General features: G+C 49.7%; 2 protein-coding genes across 8 annotated transcripts in view; both read left to right on the forward strand.

Moving 5' to 3' along the window:
* Window positions 1-732, forward strand: part of LOC125948860 (heat shock protein 60A-like) — a 4471-nt gene extending 3739 nt beyond the window's left edge. Inside the window, exon 3 of the mRNA XM_049675351.1 lies at window positions 1-732. This exon is cut by the window's left edge and continues 2080 nt beyond it. The gene's annotated coding sequence lies outside the window, so the exon portion shown is untranslated.
* A 907-nt stretch (window positions 733-1639) lies between these two features.
* LOC125948814 (unconventional myosin-IXAa-like) overlaps window positions 1640-22500 on the forward strand; it is a 51028-nt gene continuing 30167 nt past the window's right edge. For 2 of the 7 annotated variants that reach the window (XM_049675253.1, XM_049675256.1), the window contains exons 1-2: window positions 16476-17245; window positions 17793-18179. In XM_049675253.1, coding sequence (XP_049531210.1) covers window positions 17958-18179 — 222 coding nt within the window. In that variant the 5' untranslated portion in view covers window positions 16476-17245; window positions 17793-17957. Of the gene's footprint in view, window positions 1793-3414; window positions 3716-10393; window positions 10681-10769; window positions 11591-15088; window positions 16066-16475; window positions 17246-17792; window positions 18180-22500 lie in introns of those variants that run through there. The other 5 variants (XM_049675260.1, XM_049675258.1, XM_049675259.1 and 2 more) reach the window with 5 other exon arrangements.

Below are 22500 nucleotides of genomic sequence, written 5' to 3' on the forward strand. Positions count from 1 at the left end.
ACAAGAACATCAACTAAAATCTAAGCAACCACCGCCAAGTTGAGGAAAGCGTTTGTCCTCGAGTAGTGCGCACACACCGTGTCACATACCGTGTGAGTTCACATTAGTTGAGTAAGAGAATATATTAATCGTTCTTCCTGTCTTCCTATCGGATCAGCTTTTAAAACGAGTTGAGATGTTGCGAACAGGAAGACATCATGTATGACATACACATGTTCCAGATTTATTAGAAAGTAGATTGGTTAGCGTCGAGCAAGGGTGTGGAGTGATCGGTAGTCAGCTCATAGTTGTTCATTTCGTTTATTGATGATAGTAGTTTCTTTATGCCTTGCAGTTTGTCATGGTTTCTTTCTGTTCTCTCCGATTTGGCATAGTTGGGTAGCGAACCTACCATTTCTCGTTTGTCTCTTAATTAAGCTTAACATGAATGCCAGAAATTACTGTATAAACATACCCGGAAGTACCATCAAACCATAGCAGCAGAAAAGTTCACATGTAGGATGGTTTAAAAGGTTCGTTGAAATCATGCGCGGGTCATTCTACACCCCTACCAGGCTGAGCTGAGAAGACATATTGACGGCGGTTGTTATTATATAGTTGGGAATATGAATTCCAGCTTAGCTAGGAGAAGGCATTAGCCAGGTGCGTCCGCGGCACAATAATCGTCACAAGACAAAGTATGGAGTAAAACCTACTGAAATATAAGAGTACCAGTTTTCGTAAGAATTCGGATCGGTTTTCAGCTTAATTGGATCGTTAGTGTGCTCCGAAATATGAAGGCAGCCGGCAGCCGGGGAAAAGAATAAGTTTCAACTGGTCTTTTGGATTGTACCATTCGAATGGTTGTTTCGTTTCGGTTGAAAGTTGTGTAACCAACGGCCGTCCCGTTGCACCTTCTGGGAGTTGTAAAGCACGTGATCAAACGGAAGCCAGCACACCGTCGGCGCTCGACATCGCGGCACTTGCGTCGGATACAGCATTTTTGAACCTGTGGTATAGTAGCATTCCGTATAATTTAGGTTTCAGGTGGAATATATTTCACAAAACAGATTCATAAAATTGCACAACAAAATTGCAAGAAACGTAAAACTTTACATAAATCACGTTTCTTCTGGATTCTTTGCCCGTTCGGTACTACAGTGTGTGTCTTATGTTTCATTCCATGTTGCTCTCCTATCATGAGCTAAGAATGAGCATTCTGTGAACGATGTTGCAAATTGTGTCTTTTTCAGAAACCGAAACTCCTTCGTTTTTTTCGTTTTATTCGTTACATTTGATGAATTCTAAAAACTCTCTATTCAGATAACACTAAATATTTGCATAACACTGCTTGAAAACGGGCTTCAGCATCGTTGATGTTGGCAAGTTCAGAGCACAATGGCCTTCAAAAATGGAATTATAATCCTATTAGCCTCCTTTCTTCCATCGCAAACACGGAAAATATTGCTCAATAAGTGTTCAGATTAGATTCTGAAACATATTGCGCAATAATTAGAACCAATTTTATCGCCGGTCATTTTCGAAAGTACTGGATCTCGTAGATAAACGCGCCTCAAAGCCATCCTTCACGTACACCCACACACACCCAAATGCGCTCTCACGCACACAAAGAAGCGAAATTCGATGACGAACAACGAAGACGCGATTTCTATTGTGCAGCTCGGCGGATATTTGTTTTAAGCTAGGAAAATCCTCGAGGCCAACAATCATGGTGAAGCTGCCAGTGTTGTGGTACGGCGGCAATTCCTAGAGACGAGGCCAAACCCCAACGGCGACGACCGCGGACAGCACAGTGAGTGAAGAAAACGAAGCAGCAGGGCCCGCAAAAGGGGGCGCCCTCCCCTTTCCCCTCTCCTCGAGAGACGTGTCGCGGTTGCGTTCCGAAATTCACGAAATTCCTTCACCTGCGACCGACCAGCCGTCCGTAAATCAACAGATCCGTGCTGGCGTGGCAGTAATTCCGTGGTCCGTTTTCCGGCGGTCAGCGAATCTCTTGCGTACGAGCGAGATGAAGATGCCGTTGCGTTGGAGAAGGGCGGAGAAGATGGGTGGCTAGAGTGTGGTGGGGAGCAAGGTGGGGTACGACGGACGTGGAAGCCTTCATCTTTTCTGCCCCGAACGCGATAACTTTCTTAAGAGAGGACGGCTGCTGCGGCTCTACGTCGCCGTCTTCGTCGCTGTTCCGTCCTCTGTCTGTCCCCCTTTTCCCCCCTTCGCTCCCGTTCGTGGCCTTGAAAGGCTAGTGTAACTGTAGTTCCCGACAGTCCGAGTGAGATTAGTGACCAACCCCATCGGCGACACAAAATCTTAAAATTGAAGTGAAATCCAATGGGCAAGGGGTGGGGAATCGAGGAAAGTGTATCACGTCGAAGGAGGCCTTGGTCTTCTGCGTGCAAGACAGTGTTCGCGAAGATAGAGCTCTATTCAAAATCATAGAAGAGTGAACCCCAGCGCGAAGAATCGTCTCCATTTCCGCCGTTCCGTGACAGTAAAATGTGCTGAAACTGCTCGCGCCCTCGCTGTGCAAGCACGAGAAGATTGTGCGTGGTTGGGGGAGGTGAGAATCTTTTCCCTTCGCGGAGGCGACGCACCTTCTTGCCGAGACGACGGCGACGGCTGCGGCTGCGGCGACGGCTGCTGCAATCAAATCCGGAATACAGGCTGGCTCCAGCATATGGTCCGGAGCAGAGGAAGCAGAGGAAAAGAAGAAACAGCAGCAGCAGCAGCAGCAGCAGCAGCAGCAGCAGTAGAAGAACAAGAAGTGTGTGATGATGGGCTCGCGGTGAGAAGAGGCACGATATTGCGTGGAGGTGCGCGTGTCGTCGAGCGCGTCGAGTTTTGCTCTTTTCTTAAATATTCCATCCCAAATCGGTTGCGGTTGCTGCTGGCTTCCTATCGCCGATCGATAATGTTGATCATCGTGAAACGTGTTGAACCTCTCTTCCGATGCCCGACGAACGAAACTACGAACAAGCTACTTTCTAGTGCGCTTTTCTAGATTGTGTTCAATGAAATTTACTTTCGGCATTCAGTCTGATATTTTACGAAACTAGAACTAGCCACCATTCTAACAACATTCGCTTCGGTGTGTTTTCGAAGGAAAAAAGTGGGAGAAAAAGCACCCACACCCACTTCCTACAGCTTTCGCTTGGTGTTGTTGCTGTTGTTGTTGTTGTCGATGGTGTGTGCGCGACCCTGCAGCGCGTAGGGCAGGTCCCGGAATGGTGTGCTTTTCGCGATAATGAAAGTAAACAAACGTACCTGGTGCCTGGTGTTATCAGAAATTAGTGGCACAAAATCCTGGATGGCAGCATAATGTAGTTGGCGCCCGCTACGTTTTTAACGTGAATAATGTTGCAATCGACTTTAATTGAATTCCTTTTACCCACAATAATTTGTTCTTGAACAAATAAGTGAAGTAAGTGCAAGGTTACGCTTATGAATGGATTTCGCGGCACAAATCAAGGTCGCCACTTACACAAACAGGAGAATGTTTCAATAAGAAAATGTAAAGCAGGCGTGGGGAGTGGAGGGTGTTGATTTGGCGCCACCAAAATCGAATGAGTGAGATGCATCGAAGTGCAGCAATCGTGTGTGTGGTAGGAAAGTACCGATGCATCTTCGCGTTTTTCCTCCTCTAGCGCATCAGGTGGTCTAAAAGTGACAACAAAATTATTTGGCCACAGGTGCAAGCGGTTTTCACGATGACATGAAGGTAATTCTTGTTTCTATCCAGATACTGACATTTTTATTCTAAAATTAAAATTATAGACTCCTTGTCCCTTTTGTGGAGTTGCACTTTTCACACTACGGTTAACATAAAAAAAAACTGGAAGTTTTTGGAGACCAAAACCCAACACTTGCAACGATGATTGATCTCTAGGTGGTCAGCTCCCGCGTGGCTTTCTATTTATGCTGAGCTGACGAACAAAGGATGCCACAAAAATGCTTGCAATAAATCATCCTTCGGTCATCCAACGGGCGCTTTCACATAAAACAACGGCGGCTCCTGGGTTTTTTGTTTGAATATTCGTCCGGGCTGCTTCTTGTAATTCTATCGCGGTGTACTGAGCTGCTGCTGTAATCGTTTACGTTTGTACCACTGATCGTGGTTTGGCGTTTTTTTTGGCGGCAATGTGTACTAGGCCGGCCCGCTGTTTACCGGCTTCGTAACCGCGTTGCGGGGCCTGTATTGACGTGCACGTGGCCGACCGTTTAAAGGTGGGAGGACATGGGTCGTAAAAACCGCAATAAAATGTTGGCTGGTGGTTCTCGCGTCGCGTTCTTTAAAAGAAAACTATGGGACTTGTTTAAAATGTGAATTCTATTTTGAGAGAAGTCTGCTCGCCTGCCACCACCTCCACCGGCAACTAAATGCAACGCTCACATTACACCGGCTACTACTGTGCGATATCAAATTGTGCAAGAAAATCGAAAATAATCTGACTGCGACAGCTGCTGCACTCATCTTCTACTTTATTTCTCCCGAGAATACGAATCTCGTTCACGTTCTTTGCGGTTCTGTGCGGCCGATGGATGCCACTACGAACGGCGGAGGAGTGTTTGTGAAACATTTTAACGATCACACACCGCGATCGTCCGCTTTGGCCCGTTGTATGTTTCGCCATTCTTTGGCATGATACGCTTCCCCCTAGGTCCCAAGTCCTCTTAAGCAAACAGCCCGAAAACAGAACAGCAGCAGTGGCGGTCGCTGCTGCTGATGCGAATGCTCTTCCTTGTGGTGCTGCAGCTCCAACAGCTAGCACTTCATATCCTGTACGCGCCAATGTTTCCATTCCATCGCGTCTGCCGGTTTGCATGGTCGGTCCATGTGTTGTACCACAGCAGACAACACCCCACCGCATACACAGAGTGTCTTTATTTGTTTCTCCATCTTGTCGCACAACCCAGCCAACCAACCATTCAGTCCCGATCGTGCCAACTCAAACGCAGTGCAGTGCATATGTTGAAGTAATTTCTCTCAGCTTCTGGTTTCCCTCCGCTCGCGCGGTTTGAGACTAATTTTTCGAAACTGACATTCTGGGAAGAGCAATGCGTCATGTGTCGTCGCACCATGAGTAAGCGCTCTTGGGGGGTGAGATGCTGCTGTTGGCGCCGCCGTTACGCAAATTTAAATTTCATTTTGCAGCTCGATCGGCATCGGCATAGAACGGGCATCGCTGTTCTCATCACGAGACAAACTATTACAGCGCACTGGACAGCAAGTTTTGCTCTTCGTGCCGTCGATCTTAAAATAACTTTTTTAATATTCTATCCCAATTCGTTGTACTGTGGTACTTGTACCGCACAGTAATAACGTGTTGATGGGGGCAGATGAAAGGATCTGTTGAGAGCAATGTTGAAATGCAGCTGAATGATTACAACCAATACTTCAGTACCTGGATGAGGGGAAAGATCAAACGTTAGTCGTGTAGCTCTCATTCAGTGTAATCCTCAGCTATGCGGCTATGGAGCCGAGGTCACGTGGTCCTTCGTATGAGTTGTGCTCCATCAAGCTTTCCAGCTGATTTGTTTGCCATTCCAGGAGGCAAAGGATTTTCCAGTGATTGCTTTTGTCAATGTTGGTTCTATGGAAAATGTACAAACCATTCGAACGTACGTAGTTTACTCGTGTTCATCGTAGGTGGTGAAACTTAATGCATGTTTAGCACACTGAAGCATTTGGTAGCATGGTTTTACTATAGAGCACAGACAAACTAACGAAAGACATTGCAGCTGTAGCAAAAGTTGAAAGTAAAATAAACGTACAAAATGCAAGAGAAAGAGTAATTTAAAAGGCAGATATAATAACCAACAAAACATGTTGAAAAAATAAAAACATATTTGAAAACAAATAGAAAAAGAAATTGAAACAGCTCATCAAAGAGGTTAATGTATTTGGAAAACGTACAACAGTAAATAGCAGCAAACTAGCAGCTATGTTGGATACAATGACGCTTAACACTTTACCATCATATTCCTCTTGTCAGATGCAGAACTAACTGTAGTAGTAGTATTAGTAGTAGCAATAGGAATAGTAATAGTAAGCATAAAAGTCTCTCCCTTCCTTTTCGTCTTCTGCAATGCGATGCGCTGCCCGCGCGCACGATTAACCGAATTAACGGAAATCGAAAAACGTATCCCCCTCTGCACACCACACACGCGAGCCTTGTGTGATGCTGGCCCGCCGCGAAAGAACGGTACCATAACGAGGTCTTGATGCCGCTCCTCCCGCGGTCTGGACTGTTTCTCGTCTTACGGTATTAAGCCGAAGGAAAGAAGCGGCTGACCATGGGATTTGATTTATAGTAAAATCGCGTAACGCACCATCCAGCAGCAGCAGGAGATGTGTTGTGCTGTTGTTGTTGCTGTTGCTGTTGTGGGGTGGCTCTCATCTTCCTCTATACCGCCGGTCCATTCGTGGATATGGCCGAAGGCACACATGGGCTGCGGTTACTTTCCCAAACATTGTTGGCTTTCGTTAGCACTAAAAATAGTAAACTAGAGCAAGTTCCAGTACCGCACCGCTGGCGAGCCTTGTCCGGTCGGTCGGTCGATCACAAGCCTCTGCCCTTGCGCTGGTGGCTCTAGGATGGCCGCGATAAACCCTCCACCGATTGCAGCGAGGTTCCCAAAATTAATACATTTAATCGAATTAACCGAGAAAGCCTGCCACGAGCCGCCGAGGATGGTTCATGGTTCGGTTCGAAAGTCGAAGGGAACGAAATCGGGCCGAGATCCGGCCCGGCCAGCCAGCCGCCCGGCCGGCGGCGTTCGCTCGCCCACTCTAAACACCCACTTTACACGTCACGGGCCTCTAGGATGTGGGTCAATTTGCTGCCCATTTCCATCACGAATGGTGAAGCATTTTATTGTCTCCGGCGATGAGGGGTCTTATTAGCCGCCTTCGGCTTGCAGCTCCTTCACCAGGTAAGCTGGCATGAAAGTTTAATAAACGACTGCAGGATGGGGGGTAGACTCACTCCATTTGTTATAATTAAAGTTTATTTGTTAAACTGTATAAATTGAACGCACTCGAGACGCTGGTAAGGAAGTGCTATTTAGAGAGAGACCTGACTAAAGACACGCACAGGAGCACTACCAGTCATAGAACGGAATGTAAATCATTTCCTGCTATACCGATGCCGATGGAACACCCATATGACTCATCTCTGTCTATCTGTGCAGTCTCGTAGTACTTTCCGAAAGTTTAATCGCCCACCAATGGCCAGCAGGATCCTCATTAGATCATGTATCATTGCTAGCGCATTTAGTATTAGAGGCGCACGCATCATACCGCATCGTCTCGTCCAACAATCTCCTGCGGAAACGTCTCATCGCTTACGCCTACTGAGCACCATCATCGTCTGTGCCAGCTGGTAAACATTAGTGTGTAACAACAACACCGTAACGAAGGAATTATGTGTACTAAAAATATGTCCGAGCGCACACTGTTTTTCGTAGTGGCCGCCTTCGACTAGGGGTGAGATGAAGCTCGCGTCGCGCGTTTTCGTGGAAGAGACCGGCAAAATCTCATCAGCAGCAGCCGGCTGCAGTGACAGCGGCCGCGGCGGGTTCGTTGGCGTCGTCTGCCTCGACCATGGCACTCTCTGTCCAATTATAACCATTTCGGTGTCCGCGTGGTCGCCATGTGTCTTGGACGCCAAATTCCTGGCGTTCCTCAAGCCTTGGGGAGGTTGCGGTGTGTGGTGTTCCGTGTCATCAGCCGGTCACGTTCCTGTCCGCAAACCGAACAATGGGGGAGAGCAGATGTTAGCGAAGTGAGCGATCGCGCCAAAGGTTTGTCGGAGTTAGCGTCCGAGGTTGCCGTGATTAGTTGTTTTGCTTCCGCGCCACGGGAACAAGTCTGCCAAGGTTTATTTGGGGAACGTCACTTCCCCAAAATGGTACACGAGATGATGTCGGAGCCAGGTGTGCGACAGAACCACGCCTAGAGTTCCAAAGCCGTTATCATGAAATTACTCTTTACGATACGATGTGCTAAACGTGATTTTGTGAGACATAGCCATCTTTGCTATATTTAGGCTTCCAATCAATTAAAATGCGCTTTCTGGGTTCGAATTAAAATTTGTAGTTTTGGTAGCCCCGGGGTAGCCCCAATCTTTCGGTCATGCTCTCATTGGCCGCACCGGATTTCTGGAGCATATTTCGTCTCAAATTTATGGCTTCAAGTGATTTCTCCATGTGGATTTCGGCGGGCAATGGATATGGGAGATGTGAAACGATGCGTAACTGCATCATCCAATCGATGCACATTTGCCACGGCGAGAGGATGTTAAAGGTACCCTCACACTGGATGAAATTAAGAGAAATAAAACAATCCAACCGATGCCGATGACGATGTAATAAATAAAATTGAATTGCACTTTGCATCGCAATCACCTCCTTTTGTCTTTCCTTCGCTTTCTCCTTGATGGACACACTTAAGACCCTCAGCTGTGAGCTGTTTACATTCCGTAGTGTGTGTTTTTTTTCGCATTTTGAATATCATCAAAATATTCATAAAACAAATGTTCGAAGAGCGTCGAAACGATCCCCCCCCGCTACGAACCATATGTTACTTCGATAGAATTTCGCTCACAAAGGTACACCAGTAATTGAAAACTGTATGAAGATCACGGTGACGACACCTGTAAAGCCTGAAGCGCCTGTTTCTCATATCACTACCTACCACAGTGTGCTAGTTATGCCAGTTTCCCCAACAGAGCCAGTGTTTGCCTGTGATTCCCGGACTACCTGTTGCTGTTGCTGCTGCTGGTGATGATGTCCGTAACCGCTGGATCGTGTCCAAAATCTGTTCCAAACATATCTGCCGATCCACCGATACGCGCGAGATGCGATGGTCCAGGGCCACCATTGCCACCGCACCGCAATTGGGTTTCGCAAAACGAACACCGGAAAAAGTAGGCCAGCTGGACGGACCCCCCCGTTTTGTGTGTGCCGGTTGTAGTCTTACGCCAGCAAATACGAGCCACCCCGGCGAAACGAGAGATCAACGCGCAAAGCGAACGAGCGAGAAGCCTAGAGGCTGGCGCTAGCGGATCTCCCTGATCGCGCGCCTTGTTGTGCGGCGTGTGAAGCATCCATCAATCGGTGTGCTTCCTTCTCCCTTTTCTCCACCTTCGTTTGATTTGTTTTCATCTGAGGCTCCTAGGCTAGCGAACGGAGCTAACGCGTCCATGTTCGGACGGTATCGATAGGACCGAGGCCGCGGGTCCGTTGGAACTTCCATCAATCTGTCCGTGTGGGTTGGGGAGCCAGCTGTTGTTGATCGTGAAGTGTAAGGTCCGGGCTTTGGTGTTAATATGCTGCGGTAGCATCTGCTGGCGCTACAACGGGATCGTACCTCCATCTTCCATTGGCGACCTCATGAGAGGAGGGTCCGTAATCGGAGAACCAGTAATCCGTGAGTCACTTCCGACGAGATGCGGATCTATGGAGGAAAATCAAAATTTGGAGCTTTACAGCTGTTGGGAACGGTGGGATGAGTCAGATCATCCGCCTAACTCGTTGAAGTTTTTCCTTACTTAATATCTAGCTCTTCAGCAATCTTAGGACGTATTTGCTCCTGTACAAGAGTTTATTCCAGAAATCGACAGTACAGATGCTTTACAAGGCCCCATAACATTTACAGTTCCTAGTAGCGCAACCAAGTAGTACGACGCGTGACTAACCACATCTTTGTTGCTTCTGTTCGTCTTTCATTTCAGTTCGAGGCAGCTTCCGGCTTGTGGAACAGGTCCTTATCACACGCTTCACCAGCAAGCGCCAGCGTCAGCGCAGCGTGTATTCAATCCATTGCCGCCTCGGACTTCATCGGACGTCGTCGTCGGTGTCGGGAGTGTGCCACCAGCACCACCACCACCAACACTAATTGCCGCGAATAATAATTAAAGCCCCGCACTACACTTAATCTTACTTACTCGGTACTCTGAAACCAGTGCAACGAAAGAGGGCAACGTTGCTGCAGGAGCAGCAGCTGCTGGACCGATGATCGCGCCAAAAGGTCGTCCCACTCATAATAACAGGCTCTACTAGCGTCGGCGACGCTCTTGCCGGCGTCTTTGCCATTATTAGCGATAAGCAATAGCAGCAGAAGCAGCAATAGGGGCAGTGGCGTTTTATGCTGCCACTACCTATCTTCACGGTTCAACGGGAAACGGGACGAATGGACAGACGGACGGACGGACGGGACTCGCCCTCGGACTTATCAGTGCCGATGGCCGATGGGTGCAATTGTTGGAAGTGCTTAGTTGCCTCACCCCCGGTTCGCTTTGAAATCACATACGCACGCACACATAAGCGAGGGGTCGACGGGGGGCGAAATGGGTACTGTAGTGCATACAAACAGGATCTTCGATGTGGCAGCGAAGTCTCCTTGTTTTTCAAAAGAACTGTTTCCAGTAGAACAGTTGCGTCAGTGCGATAAGGAGAAATTGTAATCTGCAATTGGATGTCCGTGCGTATGTGTGCGTGCGTGCGTGTGGTTGAAGGGGTTAACAAGTGCGAACGCTCTACTTTGAGCAGTCACGGGAACTACTCCTGCTTGTTAATTAGAGTGTGCCGACGGTCTCTTAACGATATGTTATAAATTTTCAGAAAAGTGTTATACTACCTTCAAGACGCCGGAGCAAAGTAACCATTGCGCGGTTTAGCGAAGTGCGCATTTGGAGGAAGCTCATATACCTTAACGCCTCGCTGGTCGCACAGCAGTTTATTTTATAATCCTGCATTTTTGTCTTCTCCAGTTAGCAAGTGATCCATGTTGAGTGTTGTTGAATGAAATAGTCGCGACATTAGTGTGGTAGCGAGTGTGCATTCATCAGTTACATTGAAGCATCGTGCATCGTGGTGTGTGTGTGTGTATCCGAAAGAGAGGTTCCTCCTGCAAACCGGTACCTTTGCTATACATCTCAGCATCACTATCAGCCGCTGCTATACTGGCAACGATGAAGATGGTGGTGATCAACCAAAAAGAAGTGCAAATCACCGTAGTGCGATCATCTGTCCAGCTGCAGTAGGGAGATAGTAGTGAGCAGCAAGTGTAGTGCAGAAGCGTCAACGCGCGAGCGCGCACTCTCTGGCGATTTGCGAGGATTCGCGTTCGTGTTTCGGTATAGTGTTGGTTGTGGTTACTGTTGTTGTTGTGTCCATCAATTTCTTCATTTTGGTTCTGAAAACCATTCGGCGGTGAATGTGTTACCGTGAGGCGTGTGCGGTGCGAGTGTCGAAGCCAGCGGTGGTAACGGCCACGACTGCTGAATGGAAGGTGCAGAGGGCGGAGCAGAATGAGCGGCGCCTACTGCAGTAGCAGCAGTTGCAGTTGGACGCCAGCCAGCAGCACTACTAGTCGTAGTCGCCGAAAAGGAAGGAGCAGCATTAGCGGTAGCAGTAGTAGCAGCGTAAGAAGAAACCGTAGCTGCTTCGTAGAGGAGACGAAAGCTGCAGCGCTTGATGAGATTAGGCCGCCAGCAGCGGCAGCAGAGGTCCTTGCTGTTAGCCATCACCGCAGTCGTCGACGGCCATGTCGCAGGACGCACTAGGGGACTGTTCCCGCTATATTTTGCAGGTAGGTTCGTAGGGTACCAAAGAAAGAGAATTTTCTCAGCTATGCGTTCATAGCGTACTGCGCTCTTGCTCTTCGAATATATGTTTTCTAGCATTAGTATCCCCATGGTATCACCATGGCATCACCATGGCATCACCATGGCTACCACGATGGATTGGGCTACTCGTTGGTAATCTAACAATGCACTATGCAACTGCAAAGCAATCGAAGTAAACGTTTTATCAATTCGCTATTGATTACTTGCGGCGGCATTCGCGCCAAGAAAGCGATATGGCCACATGCTAGTAGTACACCGGGGCTCGATAAACAGCGCACACGTGGTGCAATGAAGCGATAAACAATCATCAATCGCACTGAACTGCTGAAGGTACCGGTGATCTCGCCCACCCGTTGAGTCTCTGTCCTCGGTACCTCCGAGGGTGCAATGAGCACTCCCGTACCTTGCGCGCTCGCGTTCGCGTATCTCATAAATGTTTGTTTGTTTTTTCAAATCGCCCCAATCCCGCCAATATATTGGTCTGCAGGCAAGCAGCGGTTCGCGCACTTCGCTGGCGCTGCTCTTCTTGCTTGCCTCCTTATTTGTTCATTTGACCACCGTCGATATCCTGTCGTCATATGGATAAACAAGTTGCTATTTGGAGGGGGTCACTGGTGGTGGTGGCAACAACACACAAACTCACACAAGAATCCATAATCGCGGGGTGTGGTTTGATGGTGCGGGAGCAGGGGATAAGTGATGAAAATGTGTGGCGCCTACTAGCCATGGAAATTCCTGGTGTTCGGTAGCGGCCCTCAGACGTGCTCGTCTCGAACCATAGATGAGTTATACCTGGTCCAAAAAGCACCAAGCGGTGCTGCTGACTGCTCCACGAATTACTCCTCTGCTCTCACCAACCTCACAAACTCCCTGGCGCTTGTCGTTGCAAGAATATGGCCATCGCAAGAACGAAACGTGGTGATCGGTTGCTCGGGGGGGTAAAACAGGTGCTACATACCGATCCATGTGGTACGTGGAGAACGTCGGAGTACGAAGGTGAGCTATTTATAGGTCTGCGCACTATTTCTATCGTGCAGTAATAGGGTGCTGACGGGCGTCACCACCTTGCCCTGTCCTCGGCACACCTCTATTTCAGTAATTTCCCGGATCTTCGATACTCCAGGAGTTGGAACAAGTCCGTTCCGTAGCCATTCTAGGGTCCCTTGGTGCGAGCCCAGTCAGTGAAGTTCCCAGAGGCCAGGGTAGAAGCGAAAGTTAGCATTTGTTGATCAGAACATCTGGATCAAAACATGGCGCTTTTTATCACTCGACAGGATCAATACGATGAACCATACATCAAGGTCTATCCACGACAATTCAAATGGCATAAGAAGGGAACCACACTTGCAGACTAGCCTGTGCTTTTCGTCACTCCGAAAGAGTCGTCCTCTAGACAAAAGGTTTGATTCACTTTATTTATATCAGCCAACCAGTGGACTCTCTCGCTCTCACTCTTTCTCGGTCGCTATGCTCCTAGTTGTTGCTAGTGGTAGACTCACGTGTATGTGTATTGTAAAGGTCAAGATCGTAAAACAAAGCAAAAAATATCCAGAGAGGGAAAGAGAGAGAAAGAATACAACTTCTTGGTTGGGCCCCAAACCATCACAGAGCCAAAGCCGAGAGGAGCCAGCACAACGGTCAGCAGTTTCGTCTGGCGAAGGCTGGCCTTGAAAAGCTCGTCGATGGCGGCGCCCCGGATCGGTGGATATTGCAGGACACTAAAACGAGACCTTCCTCTCCCTCGCCATGCTCCACTTCTTCTGTCATTCGCGTTTTGCTCAATACCGATAAGATAACTGTGTGTGTATGCGTGTGCTTGGGGGAGGGCAAGCATGAGCAATATCGGGGAAAGATTGTGTCCACGCGTTTCGTGACATTTTCCTTCATCTTTTTTTTTCCTTTTTGCTGTTCCAAGTCAGTTCTGTCTGTACGTTAGCCACTAATTCGGAGAGTCGGGTTGCGGTAGGGACAGGTTCTTCCTGCAATTGAAGAGGGCCATTGATTTGAATGAAAGAGAGAACGCTGCATGCTGCTGATTCTGTTGGTTGGCCTGGAATAAACGGAGAAGCAGCTCGTCTCGACGTATCATTCGACGTATCTGTGCTCCATTTGCAGAGAAGTTCTGGCCAGTTCTTCTTTTTCTTCTTCTGAGCCACCTCTTTACTGGTGCCGTAGCTGGATGTAGCGAGCGCTTCTACTCCTAGCCTTCCATTAAGTTCCATCGGTCCGGGAGACTCATGGTGCCACTCTATTGGTTGCAGTGAGAGCACTTCCGTTCCGTTCCTGCCACACACACGCACAAACACAATCACACACAGTTCTTCTCCGTTCTGTGGCGCTATAAATAGGATATCATTAGAGCCAGCGGCACCTCTCGGATGCGAAATGTGCGCATAAATGGGCTCAGTCCCGTGACGGTGGTCCGATGGTGAAGCAGGAAACCTCAGGAACAAACGGACAGACGACATGTCACGCGAAAGTTCGCCGGTAACGCCGGTGCACTGATCGCGCCTACACGCTACTGTCGCTACTGTTTTGCGGCTACCGCGCGTCCTTCTGGTTCAAGCCACGTCACGTTCACCGGCGGTAGATGATAAGGAAGTTCTCGGGCCATTTTCTTTCTCAGTCCGAATGCACGTCAAGTTTGAGGCGACCGAGCGGGAGAGGTCACGCTCCTGCGGTCGTCACTAGGAGATCCGTCATCGTCACGCTCAATCTGACACTTCGCCAGGAGCGTGGCGTCTCCTGACAGTTCTTTGCCGGGGGAATCGAGAACTACTCTGGACTGTTGCGGATCCATCGCTACCTGGCGTGTGTGTGTGTTAGCATGACGTTCGATGATGTCCTTTTGCTTCTTTTGGAGTGGATTGAAGGTTGCAAGGTTGAGAGGTGCTTCTTAGTCCTTCCTTTGCTTTGAGGACCATGAAGAGTTCTTACAAAGCGGTGGCTGGCGTGCTGTATCCAGTTAGGTCCGGCCCCGCCGAAACGATAACGACCCTCAACATTCGACGTGTGAGGCAAGGCAACCTCTACTAACTGCCATATCACAGCCATATGATGAATGCGTGTCTGCAGGCATATGGAAGGCCCCGGGCATCCTCGAGCCGTTTTCTGTTTGGCAAACAGAAATAAAATCCAAATCTTATCGGACATTCGTCGCACATGCAGGCTCGGGACGACGACTCAGGCGATGGCAAGACAGAGGCATGGTTGCGATAAGAGAGCGGGGGTTGGCATCATAAAAGCGAATGAGTTGCTTTGTTGGAGGAGTTGGTTTGATAGCGCATAGCCCGAGCGTGTTGTTCTTCTGTTTCTTGTTTGTAGGAAACGTCCGCTAAAGTCGTCCGGATCCAGGATTCTGTTGTTCTGGAAGCCAGACCTACTGCGGCCAATGCCAGTAGGTACAAGCCAAAACGGTCTAGATTTAATTGGGCTAACCTTAACGCCAGGAAGCAACTTGAATGCTGAATGGGATGCACGTTTGTGGATGAATGTGAGAAACGGAATTTTTACGGAATGGAATTGACCATTTTTCATTCAAATACATTCGTCAGTAAGTCGGATATCCTAGTCGGATCTACAAATCCGAGTGTGTGCGTCTTCCTGAGTCACTCCCACGAAGCGCTTCACAACATTTACTAATCATACACAACCGTCCCGCGTCTCAGGGAACACTAGGCTAGGGGCGGTGGTAACGTAATTTCGCGCAGATGAATCATCCAAACGGCGGTGGGTCTATCTAGTCGATTCACTGACGCCAACGATCAATCGACGCCATTCATTCTTCTCTACTCTAGATCATCTAATAATCCACACTCCGCGTGGCGCAGTACTCCTCCTTGTCTGGCCACACTGCTAGTCGCGTTGTATGCTTCGGAATTTGAGAGACGCTTCTTCCTCCGATCTCTCCATCCGTCGATGGCATTCTTTAAGGGCGACGCACCAGAGAGCTTAAGGCACCACGCCATTAATCAACAAATAATTAGACGCTGTAGCTGTTGCAGCTGCTTCTTGCTCTGCCTGTCTCTTGATGCTTGCTGGTGATCGATACCTTACCGACAATGTTGAACTACTACTACTACTCCTCTAGTACACGCCGCAACGCTTGTCGTTGATGTCGTCGACGCAGTCTAGGCAAGCGGACCACGAGCTATTGGTCTGCCCCCGGTGTGTTTGCAGAAATCGCCATATCGCCTTGCAGCGTGTATGTGTGTGTGCTTGACAATCTCTAGCTCTCGTTATCAACTCAGGAGGGGGCGATTGATTGATAAGCGGTTGCCTGCTCGATCCGAAAGCGAAGCAGCGGCCTTGCTATGGTGCTGGATTTCATGCCAAACGCTCCAGCACCGACATCAGTACCCGATCGGACGTCGAGCAATAGAAGGTGCTGGTGGTACCGGCAGTGGTGCTGCTATTGTGACCATTGTGCGCCATTTCGGTGTGCCATTTGCGGCAGCCGTCTTATCTGGCGGACGCTATCGCTCTGTTTGAACGTTCGACTGACCTTCGGGGGCCGCCCGGTGGTCCGTGCCGGCTCGTGCGTTGTGAGTCACCAGCAGTAGGCCACCCCAGGAACTTCGACGACGACGACGACGGCATCGTTGATCAGGATCAGGTGGCTCGCGGTATTTGTCGTGTGCCCCAATCGGGTTTTTGCAAATAGTGTGGCTACAGGTCGTGTGTGCCCTTGCCCTTTCCGTGCTGCGGATCGTCACGTCGGGGCCACGACTAGCCCTCCCCCGGGAAGCCTGTTTGTGACGTCGTGATCTTCAACAAATTGTTATTGCATTGCAGTTACTGCAGTTGCTGGTGATGCTATGTGGCAACGGCTGCGGCATGGGAAAACGGAGGAGGAGGGATTGGTGATTGTTGGTTTGTGTTGTGTGCCGGAGAGCAATGTCGAGTGTTCTGACAGCCACTTCCTGGCATCCATCAACGCGAATGACAAAGAGTAAACTAATCGTTCACGAAGTGCGCGAGCGCGCGTGTTTGTGTGTGTGTGCGCGCGTTTATGTGTTCTGAACTGCTAATAACCGATTCGCTAAGGCAACTAATAGTAAGGGTCTATGGTGGGGCCTCTTGGGGTGTGCTGCGAGTGGCATAGCAGCAGGTGGTGATTAAAGACGAGAAGCAATCTGCCAATGATCGATCGATGACAGAATGTTTCGCGTTGACTAACCCTAGTGTGAGTGTTTAAGGGAGCCAGAAAAAGAGAGATAGCGAGAGAGAGAGATAGAGAAAGAGAGTGATGCAAATCCCTGATTGTGATTGTCTCACGATTGCACGAATGACTGCCTTTGCTTCAACCGAATTGTTCCAATATTACGGCTTCTCGGACTCTTCCGCTTCGGTTTCTGCGGCAGAATTTCCATTCTCCTGTCTGCGTGAGGTGCGATCACACTCTCAATTTCCAAACATGAAATCCGAGAGCGAGCCCAGAGTGAGAGCGAACCACTTGATCGATCTAGAATAGCTGCAGCCTCTAATCGATTCAACGGCTACCCGGGGCGCCACCAATCCGTTTAGTATTCGCGGGCAGGTCCGCGAGATGCGCGCGCCGGAGCTGCTGTGCCAGCACCAAACACTACATCGTAACGGAGAGCGTGTCGAGCATTCCAGTAACGTAGTTTTGGATACCACACAGGGGTGTCTACTTGTCTTGGATTGGCTCTGGTGTAAAACTCAAGTGCAAGTGTACGATGGTAGTTGCAGGGCAAGGCCAGTGGCAGTGTTTGACACAGAAGTACAAATTGTGGAACAGAAAATTTCAGTGCTGCATTGGATTGAAATCAGTGAAACATCTGAAATCAATCCTACAGAAGTAACTCACTCGACAGTTTCTTAATCATCGGATCGTTAGAAGCTGTGGCAGTGTTTACGATTACCGGTGTCCGCGATTCCGTAGAAATCGAGCGGAAGTCGCCAAATGTGTTCAAGTGTTCTTCGGTGCTACGACCGACGATCGTTGCATCGCCAACAGGAAGTTGGCAATTGGCCGCCCGAGGCCAAATGAGTTTTTCCTTCAGTTTGGGGCGTGGGAACATTTGTGGAATCTTCCACAATGCTCTCCTCTTAGCTAGTGCTTCCTCCTCAATTCAAACAGCCTGCTCAGAGTGCGGATGTTTAAGAAGATTCAACTATCCTTTCCTTTTCTTCGCTTTACAGTGTCCACTGAATCCGAAAATTCGCATAGCTCAAGAATCCGCCACGAATTAGACGTGGCCCGAAACCGAAACCCAAAGAGTGAAAGTGCGTGTGTGTGTGTGCGAGTTTGTTCTGAAAGATTAGCTAGGCGACCAATACCGTGCTAAAGGATTCGGTGTGGTTCCGATGTGCGATACGTGCACCGGCGGCTGGCCAGTGGAGTTCGTTCGCCGCCGAATGCAGCGGTCCAACGATGCAGTTGCACCGGCGGTGGCGGTGGCGGCGACGTCGGTCAACGGCGAAGAGCTGGTGGCTGCCACGTCGCTGAAGGAGAAGCGACGTCTGGCGCGACTTTCGAAGCTTTGCTACGATGATTTTGTTACGCTCGACACGACGGTAATGCTGAAGGTAATTCGATTGGAGTGTTTTACCTTGACGGTATCGGAGGGACCGCAATGCTAAACAGCAAATCTGTTATGATTCATGCTCGCTCTAGCATCCATGGAGTGGACCGTTGGGCAAGTGTTGCGCCGACGCGTAAACACTCTCATAAACACACGCTAGCCGCGGGACCTCAAACCGTGGTTGATGATTATCACAGTGCACAACGCACGAACATGGAGGTTCTGTCTTCTGTGCCGATAGCGGCAGCAACGGGTGGTGGTGGCCCGTTCAGTTCAGCGGCTATAATGATTCACTTCCGCCCCGCGTTCTGGTTAGGGCAATTGGCAATTGACCAGCCATGTGAGTGCCAGACCCAATCGAACGACGAAACTGTACCCGCGGGGGAAATCGAGTCCATGACACACACGTGTGTGTGTGCGTGTGTGTGTGTGGGTGCGTTGTGTCAGTGAGTCCAGCGGGGGACGTGCGTCGTGTCCCTTATGTTGGCGCAACAACGACGCACCGGTATCGGTGTGAAAGTGTTTTTGCTGTTGCTGTTGTTGTTGTTGTGGACGATTCTGGTGTTTTCACCGTGATCAACCAGAAATGCACCGGGAAGAATGCAGGATAATAATAAGAAAAAAAAACCGGCACCCACTAGCCCCGATCGGTGCCAGACCGTGGCCATGTTGCTCGTATACCCAGCACGGTTCGATGCAGCCTGATGGAGCTGATAAGGGGGCGGGTTAAGAGAGTTGTTGTTTATCATTTCGCGCGACTCGTCTTGTGCCCTCGTGAAGTATTTTTAAAGCGAAGTTAAAAAACCAAAAAGGAGTCTCTCTCTCTCTCTCTCTTTACGTAAATCGTGTTCCGGAGGGAATCATCAAACTACTGGCAAGAAAATTATCTGTTCTAGTGCTTCTTCCACAGTCAGCTGCACCCTTTTATTAACAAGGGCACCACCAACAACGGAGTGAATTTGCATTTTCCGATTTCCTCGCCTACCTTCGATGCATTCGCCAATGGACGACGAGAATGGTGCAATAGATATCCATGCCAATTATGATTGATTGTACGCAAACTGGTCATCGGCAGATGAAAGAAGGAGGGAGTGTGAGATACCGAAAGGGATAAAAATAGTATCAGCTGCAATCAGCTGCAAATTGTTATTTTCCGGAGATATTGGTTGGTACCAGAAGTGTTTACATCGTTGGCTCAAGAGCAGTAGAACCATCCCGTGCACAAAAGAGCGCCATTATCTAGAATGTTTCAAGCGCTGTGTAGTGCAGCAGATGATGGCTTGTTGCCTTCTTCACGATCGAATGGTCGAAAACTGCTGTGTAGGCCGGCTTTTGTTGCTTGAACCGGCAAGCAATGGTTGTCGTCTCACTGCAATGTTTGTGCTCTTGTATGTCAACACGCCCCATAGTTGGTGTTGGTGACTTCGCGAGGCGCTTCTTCATCTTTTGCTGGTTGCGCGATCGCGCTCCTGTCCCGCAAGCACACCTGTCCATAGGAGTGTCACTCAATCATTGGCACCATCGTTTTTGGCGCGAGAACGCAAACGAATTGTGATCGAGCGTGGCTGCGTCACGGAGACCACGCGAGGATCCACAATCCGCAATTCGAATTTTGAATAAAGATGATCCCACGGGTCCCGCGAGACGCGTCGCCACTGAGCTTATGCTGCCGGTGGTGATGGGTGGGAGACGGAAGGCGATTGCTGCGCGTGTGTCTTGGAGACAGTCAGAGCGAACGGTGGCCTAGTGGAGGACCACGAGAGGTGGTGGTGGAATAAAATTAAAATCAACCTGTCACGCGCCTTGCGTCGTCTCCTCCGCTGACCACTGCTTGACCGCGTGCAGGCAGCGTGGTGTGTGTGTGTGTGTGTGTGTTTGCGGCTGTGGACATTGATAATTCTCGCGTTTCATTTGGTTTCACTTTTGGTGCCAGCAGAGAAGGTGGTTTTGCTGCCTTCAGGATTCAGCAGCTGAGGATTCGACAGAGAGGGCGTGGTGAGGGATGATGAGATGATGATGACGATGATGAGAGGCGGTAGAAGGCGAGTGGGAGCAGCAAAACCGGGGAGGGAAATATTTAAATTAATCGCAACGACACAAATCCCCCCCGATAACCGTTTGGCCAATTAAATCAAATCGCGCTTCGACGATACGATCGGCGCAAACGCAGGTTTTTGGGAGGGTTGGAATTGCTGGGGGAAAGGAAGCCAACGCCTTGTCTCATTTCGCGCGATGCAATCAAATGCCGCGATGCTGCATCGCTCAGGACACTCTGATGCCCATTTTTTAGGATTGCACCAGAAGACGATTCGACGATTGACGATGAGGACGAACTGGCTTAGCGTAATAAGCGCTCTGGTGTTGTTTTCCGAGATCCGGTTAACCATGACACATGCAAATACATGCATATATAGCAGTCCCCCAACGTTCTTGTCTTCTACTACCGTAGGTTTGTGGCTCAGACCGGCTTGGGACGATTGACAAGGTTGGCACAGAGGATGAGGATCCTTCTTCAAGAGGAAGCTACCACCGGCTTCCTCCAAATCGATCTGCCTTCCTGTGGTGACCAGCATCCCAAAACAAAAAAAAAACCAAAAGCAAGAGAGATGCCATAGAAATGATGATTCGCGTTACTGATGCAACCACTCGCCAGTCTTAGCGCATCCAGTACGAACATTCAAACCTTTTTTTGTCGATGAGCAACGCGCGTTCTAAACGAACCAAGTGACCGAATGATCTGCCGGATGGTCGCATGGCGCTCGCGCGCTCACCCAAAGCGAGACAGAAGAAATGCTTTCTGGCATCATCGTTTAAGCAATCATTAACATTCCTCGGCCGAGGCAGGCAGGCAGGCAGGCAGACGATGGTGACTGTAACGGCAAGATCCCCGCGTGCGCCTCCCGTTCCACCGTTCGGTAGGCGTAGGCGTTCGGAATTCTCGCGCAGCATAACACACATACGCACGCACGGACGCACGGACGCACGGACGCACGCATGGGAATAAGTGCGTGAATGTGTATGCGTGTGAGCAGCAGCATAAGAAAGGGTTCCACATCGCGAGCCCACCTCCTGCGCTCCTGCGTTAGATCACTAACGATCTTCATGAGAGCAGCAACCAAGAGGGGGAAGCAGCACTACATCAAACAAATATGTTCGCCTATGTTCTGCGCATATATTTGCATTTTTTACTAATGTGTTTGTTTGTTCGTTTGCCGCCGCCAGAGCCCGGCCCGTGGTGTGTCCGCAGATACATCTTTTTGGGGATCGAGTTCCCGGCTTCCCAAGACATTCATATAGTGGGGGGGCACTCCATACATGACTGTGACAGAGCAGAGGAATGTGAGGATCACGTCCAATAAGAAAAGATGGAAAGCAGCGAGGAAGCTGCTCCGGCCGTATGGTAGTTCGATAACCAAAAGGAAGAGGATAAGAGATAAGAGATAACGTAATGCCCAAGAACTTCTCGAGCGAATCGAGATTGTCATCAACGTGTGCTGAAGGGGGCGATCACATTGACCGATCGATCGATCCACACCCCGTGACGACGAGCCCCTTCCGTGACCAGCAGTAGTGACAGCTCACTTCGACACGAACCTCACAGAATCAAAGTTTGTGTGTCTGTACGTGCGCGAGGTGACCTTGGTGAGTGAGCCCCAAGCGTGTGTAGTAAAAGGGAGAGGGAGGGGGGCCCGAAAATGTCTCACAAATACCGCGCGTTAATCCGGTTCCGCTTCGTTTCCCTCGAAACTTCTTGTGGAGTCGTCGCCATCGGGACTTGACTTTTGGTGGGGCGTCTTTGCCTATTCTACGTCCCGAAGTCCCGCAGTCCAGCGTTTGTCCGTGCCGTTTGCGGTTTCGATTTCACATTCGTCTCGTCCGCGCACCGCCCCCTCGTCCCCTTCCCTTGACGGCATCGCGTTCTCGCACCATCGCGCCTCGGGATTTAATTAGTAAAGCTCTCTGTCTCCCTCACGCACGCACGATCTTTCGTCCTATTGGGTGTCGGTGAAGCATAGAATCGCCCGTATGCCTCAAGGTCAGCTCCTGCTGGAGGAAAGAAGCACATCATTTGGAGAAGCGAAGGGTTTGGACGATTTTTCAACGGATATTTTGCGAACCGCATTCTCGGACTCCCGGTGTGACCTCAGACAGCTGATGCGCAGACGGGCAGCCCCAGGACTAAACACAGAGAGGAGGGGGATGGAACTGGAGATGGGCCCCGGGTTTTTGGCCTTGGCACAACTGGTAACACCACAGCAGCACCAGCGCCCGATCGATGGTATCGCAGATCAACGGGAGCTCGCGTGTCGCTTACCATACTGGCC

Source organism: Anopheles darlingi, chromosome 2 (genome assembly GCF_943734745.1).
Source record: "Anopheles darlingi chromosome 2, idAnoDarlMG_H_01, whole genome shotgun sequence".
NCBI classification, from domain to species: Eukaryota; Metazoa; Arthropoda; class Insecta; order Diptera; family Culicidae; genus Anopheles; species Anopheles darlingi.